Source organism: Mustela putorius, unplaced genomic scaffold (assembly GCF_011764305.1).
Source record: "Mustela putorius furo isolate JIRA1106 unplaced genomic scaffold, ASM1176430v1.1 tig00004039_pilon_pilon_pilon, whole genome shotgun sequence".
Taxonomy (NCBI): Eukaryota; Metazoa; Chordata; class Mammalia; order Carnivora; family Mustelidae; genus Mustela; species Mustela putorius.
This window is the reverse complement of record NW_025422174.1, coordinates 260,448-284,733: the sequence shown is the minus strand read 5'-3', so window position 1 is coordinate 284,733 and position 24,286 is coordinate 260,448. Positions and strand designations below refer to the sequence as shown.

The 24,286-nt window shown below is 41.9% G+C and overlaps 1 protein-coding gene across 6 annotated transcripts in view; it reads left to right on the top strand.

Moving 5' to 3' along the window:
• The first annotated feature begins 527 nt into the window (after nucleotides 1–527).
• The window catches only part of ITGAM (integrin subunit alpha M), a 44,280-nt gene continuing 20,521 nt past the window's right edge, over nucleotides 528–24,286 (top strand). For 4 of the 6 annotated variants that reach the window (XR_006604477.1, XM_045072499.1, XM_045072498.1 and 1 more), the window contains exons 1-11: nucleotides 529–767; nucleotides 2,351–2,459; nucleotides 6,836–6,939; nucleotides 7,250–7,320; nucleotides 7,465–7,582; nucleotides 14,512–14,642; nucleotides 15,079–15,224; nucleotides 16,440–16,593; nucleotides 17,610–17,760; nucleotides 18,398–18,471; nucleotides 24,081–24,210. Coding sequence is in view for 5 of the 6 variants with exons in the window: in XM_045072499.1 (XP_044928434.1) it covers nucleotides 740–767; nucleotides 2,351–2,459; nucleotides 6,836–6,939; nucleotides 7,250–7,320; nucleotides 7,465–7,582; nucleotides 14,512–14,642; nucleotides 15,079–15,224; nucleotides 16,440–16,593; nucleotides 17,610–17,760; nucleotides 18,398–18,471; nucleotides 24,081–24,210 (1,216 nt within the window). In the remaining variant the exon portion in view is untranslated. Of the gene's footprint in view, nucleotides 768–2,350; nucleotides 2,460–6,835; nucleotides 6,940–7,249; nucleotides 7,321–7,464; nucleotides 7,583–14,511; nucleotides 14,657–15,078; nucleotides 15,225–16,439; nucleotides 16,594–17,609; nucleotides 17,761–18,397; nucleotides 18,472–24,080; nucleotides 24,211–24,286 lie in introns of all 6 variants that reach the window. The other 2 variants (XM_045072500.1, XM_045072501.1) reach the window with 2 other exon arrangements.

Sequence of the window (24,286 nt, the reverse complement as noted above, 5' to 3'; positions counted from 1 at the left end):
ATGGATACAAGACCCGTGGGCAGAAAGAACTGCTTTGGGGTCATAAGGAGTGGTCCGTTATATACTTTCAAGTTGGGAGGGGGCTACGGATAGTGTAAGTCTCTAAGGAATTTTGGAAGCAAGATTTCCAGGACCTTGAGAGGGCTAGCTGTTGTTGGGAAAAGATAATTTATTACTGTCTAATAAAATCTTAGTTATGAGACCCTTCCGATTATATCAGTGGGCCACATGCTTGGGGAATGGTTGCTAAAACGTATCTTGGGGGTTTTAGAGATAAAGGAAGTTTCCAAAGGAATTTTTATAGTTGAAGTAGACCTACAGGATCCTGGGGTGAGGGGGTCAGGCTAGCATTACCTTTTGCCCTTAGGAAAGTATTAACATGGAGGCAGTTGAGTCCCTAGAGGAATGTCACTCTGCCTGTTTCAAGGACTTGTCAATGGGCTGTACTTAATAAGGAAATTTAATAATTTTTCTTCTGCCTCTTTTTCCCACATCACTTGGGACAATGATCTTGATGGTTTGGGCCAGGAATCTGGTTAGGAAGGGAGCACAGGCTGTTTGCAGCCCCAGGAAAATGTCAAGCAGGGCTGGTGTGCTCCCTGAGCCTCCGCCCTCTTCCTTTGAATCGCTACCAGACTTCTGCCTCAAGCTTCTCCTTTTCTGTCCTTCCTGTGCTTGGTGGCTTTCTTGAAGTGGCTCAGTGGTATGTGCAGCCCCGCAGTTCCTGCTCTCTCCAGCTATGACTCACAGAGTCCTTCTGTTAACAGGTACACCAGGGACTTCAGCGGGAGGGGGACTCAGGGTCAGGAGGGGTTTTATGAGTCTGAGTGGAGAGAGGCAGCACAGAATATGTAGGAACTAGCCTGGGGGAATATAAAGAGGGCTTGGGGAAAGATAAGGGATTCGAAAGAGAGTAGAACCAGACCAAGATACCCAGAGAAGCTTGGATGAATACTTAAATTCATGGACTATGCAATGGGGTTTGGCTGTTCCCTTCACTTTACAGACCAGGAAACTGAGGCCCCAGAGAGGTGGAATGATATGCCCAAGGGTGCACAACGCATACTGGATACTGAGTGTTTTTCTTGCATTCCATGTTATCACCTTCACTTTGTCCAGAGTTCTGTTTTCCAAGAATCCAGGTGTACATGTTGAGTGGCTGGCCAAAATTTTTCAGTTTTGTTTCCTTTTATGCCCATGCTTTGTAGAGAATTTGTAGAGAATGAACCAAAGGGAAAAAAAGTGCTTGATAATTCCATAGGAAGGAAATTACCTAATTGAGTCTTTAGGAACCTGATTGTTGGGCAAATCAGTAGGTGGGGGCACAGGGTGGAGATAGAGACCGGCTGAACGCACCCCATTCAACTATCAGGAATCAGCAGCTGGGGCTTGTGGGGATCCAGGGGGGCTTCTTCCCGTCTGTTTTTATGCCACTTGTGAGCCATAGGTCTCAGATGAGCATTTATTTATTTATTTTTTATTTTATTTTATTTTTTAAAGATTTTATTTATTTACCTGAGAGAGAGACAGTGAGAGAGAGCATGAATGAGGAGAAGGTCAGAGGGAGAAGCAGACTCCCCATGGAGCTGGGAGTCCGATGCGGGACTCGATCCCGGGACTCCAGGATCATGACCTGAGCCGAAGGCAGTCGTCCAACCAACTGAGCCACCCAGGCGTCCCGAGCATTTATTTATTTTTAAATAAATGAGAATTTTAAGAATTTTCTCAAATAGGCTTTACACCCAGCATTGAGCTCAATGTGGTGCTTGAACTCAGGACCCTGAGATCAAGACCTGAGCTGAGATCAAGAGCTGCTGCTCATCCCTCTGAGTCGCTCAGACACCCCTCAAATGAGTATTTATAATCTATTTATGATAGAGAATACTAACTTTGAATCCCAGAGATGTTATCTTCCCCAAAGAATTCCATTTGTCTCATTAGTAAATTTTTAGAAAAGATTTTACTAAGCAATCTCTACACACAACATAGGGGTTGAACCCCCAGGGTTGAACCTGTGACTCTGAGATCAAGAGTCACAGGCTCTACTGATCGAGCCAGTCAGGCACCCCTAATCAGTACTCAATTATTATACTTTGCATTTCCTTATTGAAAAATGTGTGGAATGCATTTTCTCTCTTGTTTTATTGGGCCACAAAACCTAAAATATTTGGCCCTTTATAGAAAAAGTGTGACAACCTCTGCCTCAGGCTAATAGAGCTGGACTTGGGAGACAGACATTTCCATGCTGGGTTTGGGTGAGTTTCAGCCGGTAGATGCATGGAGCAAGAGGGTAAGTTGCTTTCTTACCTTCTTATCCCTGCCTGATCCTCACCGCTTGTCCTTCCTCTAGCCTTGGTCTTACTATGTGACGGGTTCAACCTGGAGACTGAAAAAGCAGCGATCTTCCAAGAGAATGCAAGGAGCTTTGGGCACAGTGTGGTCCAGCTCGAGGGATCCCGGTAAGGACTGCAGGTGGAGGTTGTCTTATACTTATTCTCTTTAAAACATATATGCCTAAACCCCCCCACAATTTCCTTTATTTTTTTCTTGATTTATTTATTTTTGTATCAGAAATACAGTTACAGAGTTCTACATTTGAAAGATAGAACGTAATAGTAAAGTTTTCTCAGCACACACTCCTTTCCCCCATTCCCTACTCAGGAGGGTCCCTGGTAAATGGTTTCTTGTGGGTTCTTCCATAGAGGTTCTATGCTGTGTGTGCCTCCACATTTCCCTAACCCCAGTACCACACACAATTTGTAGCATGTTATACTCAAACTGCAGCCTGCTGCCTATTTTTGTGAAAAAATTTTATTGACACAACCTTCATCCCAACTTGCCATTCATTGTTTATGGTTGCTTTGGATTTAAAATGAAATCAAGAGTCTTCAAAAGAGAGTATATGGTCTGCAAAGCCTAAAATATTTGCCTATATGAAATAATATTTACGGAAATAATAGTACCTTCCAGAAAAAGTTTCCTGGCCTCTGCTCTATACTGAACTCTGAATTTTTTTTTTTCTTAATAGAGCTTGGTGATTTTACCTGATAAATGTTTAAAGACCTTACTAATTCTTTTTTTTTTTTAAGATTTATTTATTTGTTAGAGAGAAAGAGTGAGCGCGTGCAAGCAAGCATGGGTGAGGGGCAAAGGGAGAGGAAAAGAGAATCTTAAACAGACTCTACGTGGGGTGCCTGGGGCTCGGATCTCATGACCCTGAGGTCATGGCCTAAGCTGAAACCAAGAGTCAGATTCTTAACCAACAGCGCCACCCAGGCACCCCATTTTTTAGAAAGATTTATTTATCTTACTCTTTCTTTTTTATGCTTGCTTCATAATCTATTATTTTGATGTACTATAATTTACATTGATATTACACTTAAATCTTCTTAATAGACATTAGATTGTTTCCAAACTTTTGTGATGTGAAAAATGCTGTCATTTTGTACATGTGCAAGTATGTTTGGAAGTAAGTTCCCAGAACTAGGATTCCGGGATCAAAGGATACATATGCATGTGTAAAGTTAATAGGTTTTTCCAGATTACTCTTTATGGAGGTGGCAACAATTTACATTCACACCAGAAATTTATTGAAACACCTACTTCCCCACCCATTTACCAGCCCAGTGTGTTATCGAACTTATTGATCTTTGCAAATTGAATAGGTGAGATATGGTATCTCAATTTAGTTTTAGATTGCACTTATGTTTGAATGAGAGATAGATTTCCTTTTCTGTGAACACCTTTTTCTTATTTGTTGCCCATTTTTCTGTTGTTTTTTCTTCCTTAATTGGTTTGTAGGAGCTCTAGCTATTGAGGAAAGTAGTCTGTGGCACGAGTTGCTAATCTCCCTCTGCCCAGTTTGTTGCTTGTCCTTTGATTGCTTGTGGTAGTTTATCATGTACAGAAAATTTTTGTTTGACTTCAGTTAGCCAACATAAGGAGTTTCAGATGTAGAGTTTAGTAATCCATCAGTTGCATATACACCCAGTGCTCATCGCATGATGTGCCTTCCTTAATGCTCATCACCCGGTTACCCCGTCTCCCCACCCACTTCCCCTCCAGGAATCCTGTTTGTTTCCCGAGATTAAGAGTCTCTTGTGGTTTGTCTCCATCTCTGATTTCTTCCCGTTAAGTTTTCCCTCCTTTTCTATGATCCTCTGCACTATTTCTCCTACCCCACACGTGAGGGAAACCATATGATACTTGTCTTTCTTTGATTGGCTTATTTTTCTCAGCATAATACCCTCCAGTTCCATCCACATCAATGTAAATGGTAAGATTTCATCTTTTTTGATGGCTGACTGATAATCCATTTTATATTTGTACTGCATCTTCTTTATTCATTCATCTGTTGATGGACATCTGGGCCTTTCCCATAGTTAAGCTATTGTGGACATTGCTGCTATAAATATTGGGGTGCAAGTACCCTGTCAGATCACTATGTTTGTATCTTGGGGTAAATACTTAGTAGTGCAATTGCTGGGTCATAGGGTAGCTCTATTTTTAAAAAAAATTTTATATATATTTTATTATTATTATTATTATTTTTTTATAAACATATATTTTTATCCCCAGGGGTACAGGTCTGTGAATCACCAGGTTTACACACTTCACAGCACTCACCAAAGCACATACCCTCCCCAATGTCCATAATCCCACCCCCTTCTCCCAAACCCCCTCCCCCCAGCAGCCCTCAGTTTGTTTTGTGAGATTAAGAGTCCCTTATGGTTTGTCTCCCTCCCAATCCCATCTTGTTTCATTTATTCTTCTCCTACCCACTTAATCCCCCATGTTGCATCACCACATCCTCATATCAGGGAGATCATATGATAGTTGTCTTATTTTTAACCTCTCTATGGTTTTCCAGAGTGGCTATACCAGTGCATTCCCCCCAACAGTGTAAGAGGGTTCCCTTTCCTCCACATCCTCACCAACATTTGTTGTTTTCTGACTTGATAATTTCAGCCATTCTGACTGGTATGAAGTGATATCTCTTTGTGATTTTGATTTCTATTTCCCTGATGCTCAGTGATGTAGAGCACTTTTTTTCATGTGTCTGTTGCACATACAGAAAAAATTTAAAAGGTTTTAATTTAAATTCTAGGTGGTTAACATACAGTGGTATATTAGTTTCAGGTGCACAGTACAGTGACTCAACACTTCCATACAATGCCCAGTGCTCATCACAAATGGCACTCCTTAATCCCCATCACTTATTTAACCCGTCCCCAGTTCTTCTCCCTGCTAGTCACCAACAATTTGTTCTCTATAGCGGAGTCTGTTTCTTGGTTTGCCTCTCTCCTTTTCTTTTTTGTGTTCCCTAGCTTGTTTTCTTAAATTCCACATATAAGTGAAGTCTTACGGTATTTGTCTTTCTCCGATTGACTTATTTCACTTAGCATAATACTCTCTAACTCATCCATGTCGTTGCAAATGGCAAGATTTCATTCTTTCTTTTGGTTGAGTAATATTCCTTTGTATATATGCACCATAACTTCTTTTTTTTTAAGGTTTTATTGGGTAAGTAATCTCGACACCCAGCATGGGGCTCAAACTCACAACCCCAGTATCAAGAGTCACATGCTCCACTGACTTAGCCAGTAACGGACCCCAATATGCCACATCTTCTTTATCCATTCATCAGTTTATAGACATATGGGCTCTTTCATAATTTGGCTATTGTGGATAATGCTGGTAAAAACATTGAGATGCATGTATCCCTTTGAATTAGTGTTTTTATATTCTTTGGGTAAATATCCAATAATGTAATTGCTGGATCACAAGGTAGTTCTGTTTTTAACTTTTTTTTTTTTTAGCTTCTTGAGGAACTTCATGCTGTTTTCTTTTTTTTTTTTTTTAAAGATTTTATTTATTTATTTGACACAGAGAGAGAGATCACAAGTAGGCAGAGAGGCAGACAGAGAGAGAGGGGGAAGCAGGCTCCCTACCAAGCAGAGAGCCCGATGCGGGGCTCGATCCCAGGACCCTGAGACCATGACCTGAGCGGAAGGCAGAGGCTTAACCCTCTGGGCCACCCAGGCGCCCCTTCATGCTGTTTTCTAGAGTGGCTGCCCCTGTTTGCATTCCCACCAACAGTGCAGGAGGTCCCCCTTTCTCCACATCTTCTCAGCACCTGTTGTTTCTTGTGTTTTTTTGATTTTAGCCATGCTGCAGGTATAAGGTGATACCTCATTATGGTTTTGGTTTGGATTTCCCTGATACCACGTACAGAAATTTATTTAAAATGACTGTGGCCTGTGATTAAATGTATTCATTAAAAAATTTTAATTCTGGTATAGTTAATGTACAGTGTTATATTAGTTTCAGATGTACAATATAGGATTCAATAACTTTTATTTTATTTTACTTTTACTTTTTTTTTTTAAAGATTCTATCCATTCATTTGACAGAGAGAGAGAGAGATCACAAGTAGGCAGAGAGGCAGGCAGAGAGAGAGGAGGAAGCAGGCTCCCTGCTGAGCAGAGAGCCCCATGTGGGGCTCGATCCCAGGACCCCGAGATCACGACCCGAGCCGAAGGCAGCGGCCCAACCCACTGAGCCACCCAGGTGCCCCGGATTCAATAACTTTTAAATGGCTTCTTGGTTTTGTATCATTCTTAGAGAGGCCATTCCCCTTCCACAATTTCAAATTTTCCAATTTTTTTTCTTTGCGGAGTCATCCTCCTATTTCTGGGGAATTGGGAAATACGTGTGAGGGTCGTGGGTCCTCACTTTCCTCTGGGTGGCCAAACTTCTATGATCTCTTTCTCTCCTCAGACATCAGAGTTTGCTCTTGTCCCTGTGGTGATTTGTTCCTATCTCACCTCCCCAGGTTTGTTGTTGGAGCCCCCCAGGAGATAAAGGCTGCCAACCAAACAGGTGGTCTCTACCAGTGTGACTACAGCATGGGCAAGTGTGAGTCCATCAACCTGCAGGGTGAGTCACTGCCCCTCCCTGGGACCCAGGGCTAGGTTTCCACCTGTACATACACCTGAACTTTCCAGGAATTCCTTTTGCTTTGGGGATGTGTGATTGAAGGGCTCAGGGGTTCAGCTCCCCAGCCTCTGTGTGTATACAGACTTAGCCTCAGACATCCTCAGGTACTCCCTTCATGTTCCTTTCCGAGGACTTGGGTTCCTTCTTGAACTGTTAGGTCTCCATGTATCCCAGGTCAAAGTGACCTCTGTTCACCTTCACAGAGCCCCCTTTACTCCCCAAAGCTGACCATGTATTTATGTCTCCCCAGTCCCCCTGGAGGCGGTGAATATGTCTCTGGGCCTGTCTCTGGCATTTGCGACCAGGCCTTTCCGACTGCTGGTGAGTTGTCCTGGGTCATGGGAGTGTCCCGAGGGAAGGAGTTGGGGGTCCATGGCTGCTGGAGCTGTGGTCTGTGGAGGGTGAGGTCCTGGGGTGAAAGGACAGGAATCCGGAACAACCCCACCCACCTGCAACCTTTCCCAGGCCTGTGGCCCCACCGTGCACCAAACTTGTAAGGAGAACACCTATGTGAATGGCTTATGCTTCCTGTTTGGATCCAACCTATGGCAGCCGCCCCAGACTTTTCCATCAAAGCTCAGAGGTAAGTGGCTTTTGGCAGAAACTGCAGATGGGCAGTGTGAGGGAAAGGGGAGGACTGTTCATAGCTTGAGTGGTGACTTAGAGGTCTAGGTGCAGAAGCTAGAGGGACTGGGCTCCAGTAGAGAAGGTGGGGGAAGATGGGAGGGTCTTCAACTTTAAGAAAAGTCCTGAGAGAATCCATCAAAATCCTAGAGGAGTACAGAGGTAGTAACCTCTTCAGCATTGGCTACAGTAACTTCATTCAAGACATATCTCCAAAGGCAAAGGAAACAAAATGAAAAAGAACTTTGGGACCTCATCAAGATAAAAAGTTTCTGCACAGCAAAGGAAACAGTCAACAAAACAAAGAGGTAACCCATGAAATGGAATAAGATACTCACAAATGACACACAGACAAAGGGCTGATATCCAATCTATAAAGAACTTCTCAACACCCCAAAAAAATAAATAATCAAGTCAAAACATGGGCAGAAGACATGAACAGACACTCTCCAATGGAAGACACACAAATGGTTAATTGACACATGAAAAAATGTTCATCATCATTAGCCATCAGGGAAATTAAAATTGAAACCACACTGAGATACCACCTTACACCAGGTAGAATGGCAAAGATTAACAAGGCAGGAAACAAATGTTGGAGAGGATTTGGAGAAAGGGGAACCCTCTTATGCTGTTGGTGGGACAACAAATGCAAGTTGGTACAGGCATTTGGAAAACAGTATGGAGGTTCCTCAAAAAGTTAAAAATAGAGCTACCCTAATGATCCAGAAATTACACTACTGGGTATTTACCCCAAAGATACAGATGCAGTGAAAAGAAGGGCCATATGCATCACAATGTTCATAGCAGCCATGTTCACAATAGCCACTCTGTGGAAAGAGTGAATATGCCCTTCAACAGTGAATGGATAAAGAAGATGTTGTCCATATACACAACGGGATATTCCTCAGCCATCAGAAAGGATGAATACCTAACTTTTGCATCAACATCAATGGAGCTGGAGGAGATTATACTGAGTGAAGTAAATCAAGCAGAGAAAGCCCATTATCAGATGGTTTCACTGACTTGTGGAGCATAAGGAATAGCACGGAGGACATTAGGAGAAGGAAGGGAAAATGAAGGAGGGAAACTGGAGGGGGAGACGAGCCCTGAGAGACTGTGGACTCTGAGAAACAGGGTTTTAGAAGGGAGTGGGGTGGGGTGATGGGTATTAAGGAGGGCACATATTGAAAGGAGCACTGGGTGTTCACATGTAAACAATGAATCTTGGAACACTATATTAAAAACTAATGATGCACTGTATGGTGACTAATACAACAATAACAAATAATAATAGAAAAGTCCTGAGGTAGCTACTCATCTTTGTGAGATGATTCTTCCATCCCCCAGCCCCTGCCATCATCCTTAGAGTAAGTGTCTAAGTCTCCTGACCATAGCCTTTGAGGCTCTCCCAACATTATTATTTCATCCACTGTGCTCCAGGCACCCTGGCTGCCTCTGTTCTCCAAGAATGACACCAAGTTGTCCCTGCCTTAGGGCCTTTACTATTCCTCCAGGCTGGAATGCTCTTCCCTCAGATCTTAGCTCACAACCCATTATTGTCATCTCTGCTCAAATGTCATCTCCCAAAGAGGCCTTTCCTGAGTGGCTCTTATAATCATTTCCACCATTAATTCCCACCACATTATTATTATACTTTACCATCTTCATATCTGTATATACATATTTTGTTTCTTTTCTGTGTTTTCTTCTAGAACGTTGGCTTCATGATAGCAGGAATACTGCTTACCTTTGTTGATTGCTCTATGCTCTTGTATCTATTGCTGCTTAACAAATTGCCCCTAAACTTAGCTAAAAACAATAAACATGTATATTACTGTTCCTATCAATCAGGAATCTGGGCATGGTTTAGCTGGGTGCCTCTGCCTCAGGTTTTTTCATGAAATTGAAGTTAATATGTTAAATTGGAGCTGTGGTCTCATAAAGGCTTGACTGGAGGAAGAAGATCCATTTCCAAGCACATTTACAAGATTGTTGAACTGGGGACCTCAATTTTCACTGGCTGGTGGCTGGAGGTTTCTCTCAGTTGCTTGTCACGTGAGGTCCCCCATAAAGCAGCTTACAACTGCTCCCCCTAGAGCAGTTGACTTCCCTCAGAGTGAACAAGGGAGTAGGAAAACAAGAGAGAAAACACCCAAGAAAGAAATTAGTCTTTCCATAATCTAATCTGAGAAGTAATAGAACATTACCTCTGGCATCTTATGTTCCTTTGAAGTGAGTAAAAAAAAATCCATCTCCCATTCAAGAGAAGGTGATTATGTAAGGGTGTTATTTCTAGGAGGTGAGAACCTTGTGCATCATCTTGGTGGCTGCCTACCACATGCTTGTTCCCCAACATTTGTTGATTGATAGAGAGTGAGTGAGAGTGATCAAATCTTTTTTTCCGAGCTGCTTTCTGCCACTTACTTCTTCAACTGCTTGGCCATCCTTTTGCTTGTTTTTCAAGTTGCCTTTTAACAAAGGCAGATATGTCTTTCTTTTGTAGTTCCCCCCTCAAGCACTGCTCCTTTGTACTTTACTCTAAACAGATAACCTTCCTTCCTTCTTCACAAAGAAAATCAAGGTTTCCAGGGATGAACTCCCTCTACTTACTCCTTCTTCTTGTTCAAATTTTTGCAATGGTACCACCCTTGGCAGTGTCTCACTGGTTTTAGAGGGAGACCTAACTGTCCACCTTTCCATGAATCACTCTTCTATCTGGGCTTTTGAGGCTTTATCATATCGCCAACTTGAAGCCCACACCCTCAATCATCATCTCTCCAGGAGCTTAAATTTCTCCCCGTCCTTTGAATGTAAACATGCTCATGCCTACCTATATCTTTAAAAAATCAACCACCAGAATTGATAGCTTTGAAAATAACCTTTCCTCTCCCTGGTCTTCTCTACATCTTCTGCTATTTCTCCTTTCTTTCACCACCAAACTTCTTGTAAGAGTTCTCTCATCTTATTTCCATTTCCCCATATCACCATTCTTTACCCTCTGAAATCTGGCTTCTGTCCAACCATCACATATATATCTTCCTCTTACAGATGACATTTGTGATTCCCTAAATGCCAAATCTCTATCCTGTCCTCATGTTTACTGACTCTGATGTGACCTATAGATCATCTCTTCCTTCCCTAAACACCGGGGCTCCAGATTTCTCCCGTCCCCTGTTCTCCCTTCTTCTCCCATCCCATTCCCCTTGCCGCCCCTTCCTCTTGCTTCTTCCCCTGCCAAGGCTTCTGCTGAACCTCATCTCCAGGCCGTCTTCCTCTGTCGCCTTTGCATATGTAGGTAGGGGTACCAGGTTTCAGCTTCTGTTCTCGTCCATGTGTTCTTCCTGCCCAACTGCATTCAGTTCTGTAGCTGCAGCTCTTACCCTCACATTGCTCTCTTCAGTCCTCACTCTTGGGATTCCATACTTTTCTTTTTAAAACACATTTTCAGCTCTTTTTTTTTTTTTTTTTTAAAGATTTTATTTATTTCTTTGACAGAGACAGATCACAAGCAGGCAGAGAGGCAGGCAGAGAGAGATGGGGAAGCAGACTCCCTGCTGAGAAGAGAGCCCGATGTGGGGCTCGATCCCAGGACCCTGAGATCACGACCTGAGCTGAAGGCAGTGGCTTAACTCACTGAGCCACCCAGGCGCCCTCATTTTCAGCTCTTTAAAAATTATTCAGAATTCAAACAGCACTCAAGCACATAACACTTCTCTCTCTTGATTCTTCCAGCCTACGTTTTCTTCCTGGCATTCAACCACTGTTACCAGTCTCTTGTGTCTTCCAGTAATACTCTGTATTCCCAAACATATACATATCTCTAATGTTCATTTTGTGCCACAAATGGTAGCATGTTGTACACACTTGATTCTTTTCATTTAACATACCTTTGAGATTTTCAAAATTTTTTCTGTTTAATTTTCTTTGTATATGTTCCATACAGATATTAGAATCTGCTTATCTATTTTTGAAAAGCCAATACGTTTGGGGGTAATTTTATTTTTTCAAAGATAATACAGTTAAATTGGCCTTTTTTCTTTTAGTATACACTTCCCTGAATTTTAAGGTATGTATAGATTTTCATTAGAAGACAACATGAACATGGGCTGCCTGGCTGGCTCAGTCAGTAGAGCAGGTGACTCTTGAGCTCCAGGTTGTGAATTCCAGCCCCATGCTGGTTGTAAAGATTACTTTACAATGCAGGACTCCATCCCAGGCCCCTGGGATCATGACCCAAGCCGAGGACAGATGCTTAACTGACTGAGCCACCCAGGCATCCTTAAAAATAAAATCTTAAAAAAAACCCAACATGGACAGAATACCAGAGTTCTGTTACTCCCCTAAAAACATCCTTCACGCTCTCTCTCTTTTAAAAAATATTTTATTTATTTATTTGACACAGAGCGAGTCTGAGCAGGGTGAGTGGCAGGCAGAAGGTGAGGAAGAAGCAGATTCCCCGCTGAGAAGAGAGCCCAACGTGGAGCTCTATCCCAGGACTCTGGGATCATGACCAGAGTTGAAAGCGGAAACTTAACCGACTGGACCCCCCAGGGGCCCCTCAGTGCTCTCTCTTTATAGTTAGCTGCCTTCTCCCTCTCCATCCTAGCCCTTGGCACTCACTGGTCTGTTCTCCATCACTGTTTAGTTTGTCTTAAGAATGCTCCATGAATGGAATTATGACCTTCTGAGATCAGCATCTTTCACTAGCATGAGGTATTTGCCTCATTGTTCATGCATGTTGTTGTTGTGTCACTAGTTCTTTCCCTTGTTATTGCCCAACAGTATTCCATCGCAGAGATTTACAGTAGTCCCGGAACACAGTCTGTTCACACACTGAACGATGTTTGGGTTGTTTCCAGGGTTTGGCAACCATGATTAGAGTGGCTAGAAACTTTCCATTGCTACAGTAATCTTTCTAGATACAAAAAAGATCCCCTCGCCTCCTTTTCTAAGAAAACTTCTGTGGCTTTCCACTGCCTAAGGGACAAAGTCTAACTATTTTGGGGGGATGGAAAGGCCCTTCCCAACTTTCCTCTGCTTAATGACATAGGCTTATCTCCATTCTCTTCACATAGATTGATTTTAGTAGAGCCATTTCAATCCCTCAATTCTGCAGAATTATTTTAAGTTCATTTCCTTTTTATCAGTCAGGGATGGTACACTCCAGTTAAAATAAGTTGAGAAGGTTTATTTACAAAGGGACTAATTTTAAAGGTTTGTTAGAGTCCTAGGGAACTATAGTGGACCCTAAGGGCAAGCAGCAGCAGAGCCGTTACCACTCCTAGGCTGACTGGACAAGGAGAGGGAGAAGTAATGAGAATTCAGAAGGAGAGAGTTGTGTGGAGTGTGCCTCCTTGAAGGAGCAGTGATTTTCCACTGAGGGCCACAGCTGGCCCAAAGCAACCTTCCAGGAAGGGAGTAAGGGGAGAAAACTCTGATCTCACTCTTCCCTCCTTCCCGTCTTCTACTGAGGCTCCTAATTGGGCAAATCCAAGTAGAAATCAGAGGCAAAGGAATCCCGAATGCATGTGGTTTACGTGGGCTGACTTCCTGGGGTGCAGAGCAGTTGGAGGAGGTAGAAAGTGGATTTGGGGCTGGGAACAGAAAGAGGAGGATATCCAGCATGTTGTTGTATGTGCTGTTCCTTTTTCCTGGAACTTATTTCACCCTTTGTATTTCTGGCAAATTATTTCTCCTTCTCAGAGTTAGCTCTGAGCTAATACTACTACTTTTCCTGACTTCCTTGGGCAGAATTTACCAAATTTTCCCACACTTCATCCATATTCTAAATTGTATTAAACAATATTCAAGTTTATTAAACAGATCTTTAAAAGTATTATAAAATGTTTAACTCTCATCAGCATCAAGGTTTATTTTGCTCCCAAATTTTGCATATAATTGAACTTTTTAATATGCTGACATCTGCTGAATTGATTCTACTATAGACTCAAAGGCTTCAGTTTCTTCCTGCAAATTTTTCTTTGCTTCTCCTAACATTTCCTGTGTTTATTCTTGTGAATGGCTAATGAAAACATCACAAAATTGATAAGGAATCATTAAGCAGTGGTCGTCTATCTGCAAGTATGATGTCCTTACAAGCATCTTTAAATTTTGTAGTTTTTCTTGTTTACTTCTATTTCTTCCTTCAGCTATGTGAATCTACTTGTATTCATGAAAATTTGTTTATCTTTTGTTGATCTTCAAAAGTAACATTGGCACTGTGGAAAGAACCAAGATGCCCTTTAATGGACGAATGGATAAGGAAGATGTGGTCCATAGACACTATGGAGTATTATGCCTCCATCAGAAAGGACGAATACCCAACTTTTGTATGAACATGGATGGGACTGGAAGAGATTATGCTGAGTGAAATAATTCAAGCAGAGAGAGTCAATTATCATATGTTTTCACTTATTTGTGGAGCATAGCAGATAACAGAGAGGACATGGGGAGATGGAGAGGAGAAGGGAGTTGAGGGAAATTAGAAGGGGAGGTGAACCATGAGAGACTATGGACTCTGAAAAACAATCTGAGGGGTTTGAAGTGTCAGGGGGGTGGGAGGTTGGGGGAGCCAGTTGGTGGGTATTATGGAGGGCACGTATTGCATGGAGCACTGGGTGTGGCGCATAAACAATGAATTCTGTTACGCTGAAAAGAAATTTAAAAAAAAAGTAACATTGGCATCTTCTGGCAGATGTCTTCTTCATAGTGGCTGTGATCATGAGATTGTGTCCATGTTTTTATTAAGCGTGGAACATGGGTTGGATATTGTTTACCTTTTATTTTGACTTCTCAGCAGAGAGCTGACATGCAAAAAAAATGAATGCATTTAGTTAGTGCATGTACTAGTACTTAATTAGTTCATCCTTTCTTTTGTTCCCCAAGAGTGCCCTCGGCAAGACAGTGATATTGCCTTCTTGATTGATGGCTCTGGTAGCATCATCCCGAGTGACTTTCAGCGGATGAAGGCCTTTGTCTCAACTGTGATGGATCTATTCAAGAAGTCCAAAACCTTGGTGAGGGCATATGGGTAGGTTTGGAAAGAGCTCAAATATATGGCATCCAGGTCTCCACTTCCCCCTTTTACTTCTATTGCAGACATTGTTAAATTGCAAATTGGTCATGGTTTTCTTTCATGATTCTTTTTCCTTCTCTGTCTGGATGCAGCTTCAGCTTCTTCCAGCCATCTGTATAGCATACGACTCTGGCTCATTGATAAGGGTTGATATGGGAGATAAAACTCACATATCCTCTCTGGGTGAGTTCTAGTACTTAGAAGTGGGAGCGGATGGCAGATCTCTGTCCTGGTGAGGTGGAAGGATTAGGGACTGTATAGAATTTGGAGGGATTTGGAGACTGCAATGTTTCAAGATCTATGTAGAGCTTCCTGGGAGATGGGTAAGTGTGAGGCGAGTCATCTTCTCCAATGTAATGGCAGATGCCTGTTCCCAGTTTTCTTTGATGCAGTTCTCTGAAGACTTCCGGCTTCATTTCACCTTCAATCAGTTCAAGAAAAACCCTGACCCAGAATTTCTGGTGAAGCCAATAAGACAGCTCTATGGGAGAACACACACTGCCACAGGAATCCGCAAAGTAGTGTAAGGTCTTTGCTTGGGAGTAACATGGAGGACTTAGGAGAAGGCAAGGACAAGTGAAATGGGGGAAATCGGAGGGGGAGACAAACCATGAGAGTCTGGGGACTCTGAGAAACAAACGGACAGTCTTAGAGGTGAGGGGGATGGGGATATGGCTGAGCCTTGTGATGGGTGTTAAGGAGTCATGTATTACATGGAGCCCTGGGTGTTGTACTTAAACAATGAATCTTGGAACACTACTCCAAAAACTAATGATGTATTTTATGGTGACTAACATAACGCACACAAGAAGATCTTCGCTTAGGGTGGAAGGAGGAAGTGATTTTTTTTTTTTTTTTTTGCTGGACTTTGAAGAGTGAAGGGGCTTATTCAGACAGGGACGGGGTAAGGGACCCGAGTACAGGTGGAGGAGAGACTCGCAGGGCGCACTCAGGAGCGACGGGTTGTGAGTGAAGGAGAGATGTGAGGAAGGTGAGAGAGAGGCTGCAGAGACTAGTTGAGGCCAGGTCACTTAAGGCAACTGAAAAGTGGGTGGGGGTCTACTGAATGTTTTAAGCCGTGGGGAGATGTCACCATATCTTGTTCTGGAAGTTCGCTCTGATATGATGTGATGTGTGTGTGTGTGTAGAGGTGAGGGTGGGGGTTGGACAGAAGTTCAGGAAGATGAGCTAGAGAGTTGTTGAATCAAACCAGGAAGGGTTTGTGAAAGCCCAATTAAGCTTAAAAATTTGTTTTAATTTAAGGGTATAATACTCAGTTAAAAAATCAGTTTATGGGGGGCGCCTGGGTGGCTCAGTGGGTTAAGCCGCTGCCTTCGGCTCAGGTCATGATCTCAGGGTCTGGGATCGAGTCCCACATTGGGCTCTCTACTCAGTGGGGAGCCTGCTTCCTCCTCTCTCTCTGCCTGCCTCTCTGCCTACTTGTGATCTCTCTCTGTCAAATAAATAAATAAAATCTTTAAAAAAAAAAAGAATCATTAAAAAAAATCAGTTTATGCAAACGTATATAAAGGCAGTGATGCTTTCCTTTCCCTCCTCTCTTCTCCCTTCTCCTGCTGCCTTTCCAGGTCTTGGGGCAACCACATCTCCATGTTCATTCCAGGGGAGCCTGAAGCTCTCCTAGCTGCATCCGTGCCTGTGACTACTGACATTCCCTCCCTAGCATAACGAGTGTCTCTGTCTGTTCACATTTGACTTTTCTTTCCTCTTCCCTGGACAGAAGAGAACTATTTCACAGTAGCACAGGAGCCCGGGAGAATGTCTTTAAGATCCTAGTTGTCATCACAGATGGAGAGAAGTTTGATGATCCCTTGGATTACAAGGATGTCATCCCTGAAGCAGACAGAGAGGGGATCATTCGCTATGTCATTGGGGTAGGAGATGTGGCTTTCTGGCCTGATGTTTCTGTGGAGGGTTTCTGTTTGGATATACGTTCCCTTCAGTTTGAAAATATCCCTAAAACCAAGGTGGGCCAAGGGTCACTTCTAGCCCATATGGGCCTATATCAGTTAAGTGTAACAAATTAGAATTCAGTCTTTGAAACAAACGATTCTGTAGTTCAGCTGAGGAGTTTTTCTGATTTTGACTGGCTCTCTCTTATATCTGTATTCATTTGAAGGTTGGTTGGCAGCTTTGCTGATCTTGGCTGAGCTCTCTCCATTTCTGAGGGTTTCCAGTCATGTCTGTTTGCTGGACTAGAACGGCTGGAACAACTGGAGTTACTTGGTTCTTCTGTTCCCTGTGTGATCCTTCTGTGTGCTAGCCTGGACATGTCTTCATGGTGAAGGCAGGGGAACAAAAGAGCAAATTAAAGTGTTGCAAACACTCTTTGAAGCCTCTGTCTGCATCATTTATGATAATATCCATTAGCCAATGAATATTAGCAAGATGCATGGCTGCACCCAGAGATGGAAGCAGGGTAGGTTACTCTTTCATGAGTGAGAAGATACAGCAAAGTTCTTGGGGGAAAGAGCTTGGATATAGGAACAGGTAAAGAGTTCAGATCATCATTGTAGTCAAACTACCACATTACCTCGTATGACAGAAAAATGTATCATCTTTGGTGCATGGTTTGACAAGTAGGAAACCTCTTCATAAAGAGGAAAAGACTCTCTTTACTCTGGGGAGACGTCAGCCCCACACCAGGAGACATGGCACAACAAAGGAACCAAAGGCTGTATTTCAGCTCCTAATAACTTCCTTGACAGAATGCCCCATGCAGGGCATTCTGTTTTACTCAACTTGGTGGCCCTGTCCCAGGGGCCTTATGGTGCATTCCCTCATTTGACATATTCTGTTTCAGAATCTTTTCCTTCAGAATTTTTTTTTTTTTTCTGAATGAGACAGTTAACTCCAGATGGTGTCTGATTGTCACTGTCCTTGGTAACAGGTGGGAGATGCTTTCAATGTTCCAAAAAATCGTGAAGAGCTTAATATCATTGCATCCAAGCCTTCTCGTGATCATGTGTTCCGGGTGAATAACTTTGAAGCTCTGAAGACCATTCAAAACCAGCTCCAGGAAAAGATATTTGCAATTGAGGGTAAGCTAAGGTTCTGCATTCCTGCAGCAGCTCCAGAGGCAGTCCTTTACCCTCCAATATGCCTTTCTTCTTTAGAAACTAGGATTTCCTAACCCTTGATATTTTGACTCTTAGGATTAATTCAACTCTCTCCACTTCCTCTAGTTCCCAGCAACTCTGGCCTCTCTTGGTCATTTCCTTTGAAATCAAAGGTCTGGATTTTATCTCTACTTTGCATTGGCGATAGGCTGGAAAATTGGAGGGTAGGGGAGCCAAACCTCACACACTATTTTTCCAAGAATTTGGATATGCTGCCAATATTTGTGTGTGTGTTTCATTGTTGAATCTCCAGTGTCTAGAATAGTGTCTGGTCCATAGAGGATGCTCAATAAATGTTAACTGATTAAGAGAATTTTAAAAACTGGGGGAGGGTTCATATACAATTTGGATTTATGGTTTGTCTTAAAAAGTTGGAACATTAGACTGCATTGTCATGTGGCAAAAACCAGTTGGAGCCAAATAGCTACATCTTTATAAAAGGGGTATTACTTTCTAATTCAGCATAGCTGCCATCTGAGCCTCCTTTTGTCTGGTCACCATAGCATTTGAGTTCCAGCTCTTCTGCTTTCCTTATTATAGAAATCTCTCTTCCTCTCAGGTACTCAGACAGGGAGTACCAGCTCCTTTGAGCATGAGATGTCTCAGGAAGGCTTCAGTGCTGCCGTCACCTCTGTAAGTGGTCCTTCATTAAATTGGGATTGGGCAAGAGGTTTGGTGGCTTTTATCTGCAATGAGTACCTGTTGGGAGGCATTTCTTTGATGGGGAGCAGTGGTCCCTTTTCTTTCCCTTTTTAATCCTGGTTTTTTGTTGTTGTTGTTGTTGTCATTGAGGGTATATGACACAGATATGGATATATGATAAGATTTTAGCTTCAAGGGGTGCCTGGGTGGCTTAGTGGGTTAAAGCCTCTGCCTTTGGCTCAGGTCATGATTCCAGGGTCCTGGGATTGAGCCCCGCATCAGGCTCTCTGCTCAGCAGGGAGCCTGCTTCCTCCTCTCTCTCCCTGCCTGCCTCTCTACCTGTAATCTCTATCAAACAAATAACTAAAATCTTTAAAAAAAAGATTTTAGCTTCAAGTGTATAACATAAGGATTTGATATATGTGTATATTGTGAAAACATCACTACAATAAGTCTAATTAATATGTATCACTACATATGTTACAAAAATTTTTCTTTTGATGAAAACTTTAAGATTTATTTTCTTTTTTAAATTAAAAAAATTTAAAAATTCTTTATTTAAGTTCAATTTAGTTAACATATATTGTATTATTAGTTTCAGGGGAGGAATTTAGTGATCCATCAGTTGCATCTAGCCACCCGCAGTTTGTTTCCTTAAGCTCAGCATCTCAGCATCTCTTCGCTACCCTCTCTATTTTCATCTGATTTCATTTTCCCTTTGCTCCTTCCCTTCCCCTATGTTCATCTGTTTTATTTCTTAAATTATACATGAGTGAAATCATACTGTATTTGTCTTTCTCAGACTTATTCCACTTAGCATAATGCTCTCTATTTCTATCCATGTCACCCCAAATGGTAAGAGTTCATTCTTTTTGATGGCTGAGTAATATTCCACAGTATATCTTCATCCATTCGTCTGTCACGAGACATCTGGCCTCTTTCCATATTTTGGCTACTGTGAACATTGGTGGCTATAAACATTGGGGTTCATGTGCCCATTCAAATCACGATGTTTGTATCCTTTGGGTAAATACTGACTAGTGCAGTTGCTGGGTATAGTGTAGCTCTATTTTTCACTTTTTGAGGAAACTTCCTACTTTTTTCCTGAGTGGCTGCACCAGTTTGTCTTCTCACCAACAGTGTAAGAGGGTTTCTCTTTCTTCACATCCTTGCCAACATCTATTGTTTCCTGAGTTGTTCAATTTTTTAAAAAATTTTTTATTTTTTATAAACATATATTTTTATCCCCAGGGGTACAGGTCTGTGAATCACCAGGTTTACATACTTCACAGCACTCACCAAAGCACATACCCTCCCCAATGTCCATAATCCCACCCCCTTCTCCCAAACCCCCTCCCCCCAGCAGCCCTCAGTTTGTTTTGTGAGATTAAGAGTCACTTAGGGTTTGTCTCCCTCCACTCTGGAAAATAGCATGTAGAGCATTTTTTAAATGTTCTGTTAGCCATCTGGATGTCTTCTTTGGAAAAGTGTCTATTCATGTCTTCTGCCCATTACTTTCTTTTCTTTCTTTCTTTCTTTTTTTTTTTTTTTACTATTTTATTCCATTTTATTTTTAATTTTCCCCCCCAAAGATACATTTTTTTACTTATTTTTTTTTAATTTTCAGCATAACAGTATTCCTTGTTTTTGCACCTCATGCAGTGCTCCATGTAATCTGTGCCCTCTCTAATACCCACCACCTGGTTCCCCCAACCTCCCACCCCCGCCGCTTCAAACCCCTCAGATTGTTTTTCAGAGTCCATAGTCTCTCATGGTTCACCTCCCCTTCCAATTTCCCCCAACTCCCTTCTCCTCTCCATCTCCCCATGTCCTCCATGCTATTTGTTATGCTCCACAAATAAGTGAAACCATATGATAATTGACTCTCTCTGCTTGACTTATTTCACTTAGCATAATCTCTTCCAGTCCCGCCCATGTTGCTACAAAAGTTGGGAATTCATCCTTTCTGATGGAGGCATAATACACCATAGTGTATATGGACCATATCTTCCTTATCCATTCATTCGTTGAAGGGCATCTTGGTTCTTTCCACAGTTTGGTGTCCGTGACCATTGCTGCTATAAACATTGGGGTACAGATGGCCCTTCTTTTTATGACTTCTGTATCTTTGGGGTAAATACCCAGGAGTGCAATTGCAGGGTCATAGGGAAGTTCTATTTTTAATTTCTTGAGGACTCTCCACACTGTTCTCCAAAGAGGCTGCACCAACTTGCATTCCCACCAACAGTGGAAGAGGGTTCCCCTTTCTCCACATCCCCTCCAACACATGTTGTTTCCTGTCTTGCTAATTTTGGCCATTCTAACTGTGTAAGGTAATATCTCTATGTGGTTTTAATTTGAATCTCCATGATGGCTAGTGATGATGAACATTTTTTCATGTGTCTGATAGCCATTTGTATGTCTTCATTGGAGAAGTGTCTGTTCATATCTTCTGCCCATTTTTTGATATGGTGGGTATTATAGAGGGCACGGATTGCATGGAGCACTGGGTGTGGTACAAAAACAATGAATACTATTATGCTGAAAATAAATAAAAAAATAAAAAAAGAGAAAGATACGAATTTAGTGTTATTGTATTATCTGTAAAGTTGCTATTTCTGTAGATTGTCTCTGTTCCTTTCTGGTCTTTGTTACCATTGGGCTCTCTCTTCACTCAAAGGATCCTCTTTAATATTTCTTGCAGGGTTAGTTTAGTGTTCACAGATTCATTTAATTTTTGTTTGTACTGAAAGTCTTTTTTTTCCCCCATTTAAAAAAATTAATTTATTTATTTTCAGCATAACAGTATTCATTATTTTTTCACCACACCCAGTGCCCCATGCAATCCATGCCCTCTCTAATACCCATCACCTGGTACCCCAACGTCCCACCCCCCCGTCACTTCAAACCCCTCAGATTGTTTTTCAGAGGATAAGGAAAATGTGGTCCATATATACGATGGAGTATTAAGCCTCCATCAGAAAGGATGAATACCCAACTTTTGTAGCAACATGGATGGGACTGGAAGAGATTATGCTGAGTAAAATAAGTCAAGCAGAGAGAGTCAATTATCATATGGTTTCACTTATTTGTGGAGCATAACAAAAAGCATGGAGGACATGGGGAGATGGAGAGGAGAAGGGAGTTGGGGTAAATTGGAAGGGGAGGTGAATCATGAGAGACTATGTACTGAAATTCTTTATTTCTCCTTTCATTTTGAATGACAGCCTTGCTGGATAAAGTATTCTTGGCTGCATATTTTCCCCATTTAGCACATTGAATATATCATGCCAGTTCTTTTTGGCCTGCCCTGTCTCTGTAGGCATGTCTGCTGACAACCTTATGTTTCTACCCTTGGAGGTTAGGGACCTCTTGTCCCAAGGTGCTTTCAGGATTTTCTGTTTATCTCTGAAATTTGAAAAATTCATTATCATATGCTGATGTGTTGGCCTATTTTTATGGACTTTTTGGACTTGAATGCCTGTTTCCTTCCCTTCAGATTAGGTTCACAGCTATAATTTGTTCAAATAAGCCTTCTGTCCCTCTCCCTTGCTCCTCATCTTCTGGGATCCCTACTATCAAGCTGTTACTTCACTTTATGGAACGGCTGAGTTCTATTTAAGTATGCCTTTATTGTTCAGTAGTTTTCTTTCTCTCTTTTTAGAAGATTTTATTTATTTGACAGACAGAGAGAGAGTGAGAGTACAAGCAAGGGGAGCAGCAGGCAGAGGGAGAAGCAGGCTCCCTGAGGGAGCCTGATGTGGGAATTGATCCCAGGACTCTGAGATCATGATGTGAGCTGAAGGCAGATGCTTAACTACCTACCCAGGTGCCCTCTTTCTCTCTTCTTTTCAGTTTCCTTATTTTTTGTCATCTTATCTTTTATATCACTGAGTTGTTCTTCTGTCTCATTCACTCTAATTTTTATAGCCTCCATTTGGGACTGGTTCTTGGTAATAAGATTTATTTTCTTAGCAATTTCAAATATACATTACAATTTAGCTAACTATACTCACTATGCTTTATATTGCATCCCTGCATTTATTTATTTAATAACTGGAAATTTGTACCTTTTGACCACCATCACCCATTTTGCCTACCCTCCCAACTCATTGCCTTTTGCAACCCCCAATCTGTTCTCTGCATCTATATAATTGAGTTTTGTTTTGTCTTTAGATTCCACATATAAGGGAGATCATACCCTACTTGTCTCTCTCTGACTTATTTTTCATAGCATAATGCCTTCAAGGTGGGCACATATGTGTTGTCACAAATGGCAGGATTTTCTTTTTTATGGTCAAATAATATTCCACTGTATTATATATCACATTTTCTTTATTCATGCCTTGATGGATAGTTAGATTATTTCCATATCTTGGGTATTTTTAAATTTTTAATTTTTAAATTTTTTCAGTGTTCCAAGATTCATTGTTATGCACCACACCCAGTGCTCCATGCAATACATGCCCTCCTTAACACCCACCACCAGTCTCACCCATCCCCCCATTCCCCTCCCTTCCAAAACTGTCAGTTTGTTTCTCAGAGTCCACAGTCTCTCATGCCTTGTCTCCCCCTCTAATTTCCCCCAATTCACTTTTCCTTTTCTTCTCCTAATATCCTCCATGTTATTCCTTATGCTTCACAAGTGAAACCATATGACAATTGACTCTCTCTGCTTGACTTATTTCACTCAGCATAATCTCCAGTCCCGTCTGTGTTGCAACAAAAATTGGGTATTCATCCTTTCTGATGGCTGAGTATTGTTCCATTGTATATATGGACCATATCTTCTTTATCCATTCATCTGTTGAAGAGCATCTTCACTCTTTCCACAGTTTGGCGATTGTGGCCATTGATGCTATGAACATTGTGGTACAGATGGCCCTTCTTTTCACTACATCTGTGTCTTTGGGGTAAATACCCAGTAGTGCAATTGCAGGGCCATAGGGTAGCTCTATTTTTAAATTTTTGAGGAATCTCCACACTGTTTTCCAAAGTGGCTGCACCAACTTGCATTCCCACCAACAGTGTAAGAGGGTTCCCCTTTCTCCACATCCTTGGCTATTGTTTTTTTAAATTATTTTTTTCAAGATTTTATTTTGAAAGAGAGAGTGAGTGAGTGTGAGTGGGGGGAGGGGGAGGGGCAGAGCAGACGGAGAGAATCTCAAGTGAATTCCATGCTGAGCATGGAGCCAAACGTGGGTCTCAGTCCCACAACCTCAAGACCATGACCTGAGCTGAAATCAAGAGTTGAATGCCCAACTGAATGAACTACCCAGGGGTCCCTGTGTCTTGGCTATTGTAAATAATGCTTCATGAACGTGGGGTATCTCTTGATTTAGGGTTTTCATTTCCTTTGGATAAATACTCAGAAGTAGGATTGTTGGATAATTTGGTAATTCTATTTAAAAATTTTTGAGGAACCTCCATTATGTTGTCCACAGTTGCTGCACCAAATTGCTTTGGATATTTGGGGTCTTTTGTGGTTCCAAAAATTTTAGTATTGTTTGTTCTATTTCTGTGAAAAATGCTATTGGAATTTTGATAAAGATTGAACTGAAGTTGCAGGCTGCTCAATCTTGTTCTACCCTGTTTCCCAGAATGGTCTCTTGCTAGGTGCTGTGGGAAGCTTTGACTGGGCTGGTGGAGCCTTTCTCCATGTGTCAGAGGATAAATTTACCTTCATCAACACAACCAGGGTAGATTCAGACATGAATGATGCTTACTTGGGTAAGTGGAAAGGGCAGGGTAACTTTAAGAAGGGGTCAGGATATGGCCTAATTCAATTAACATATATATCATTGGC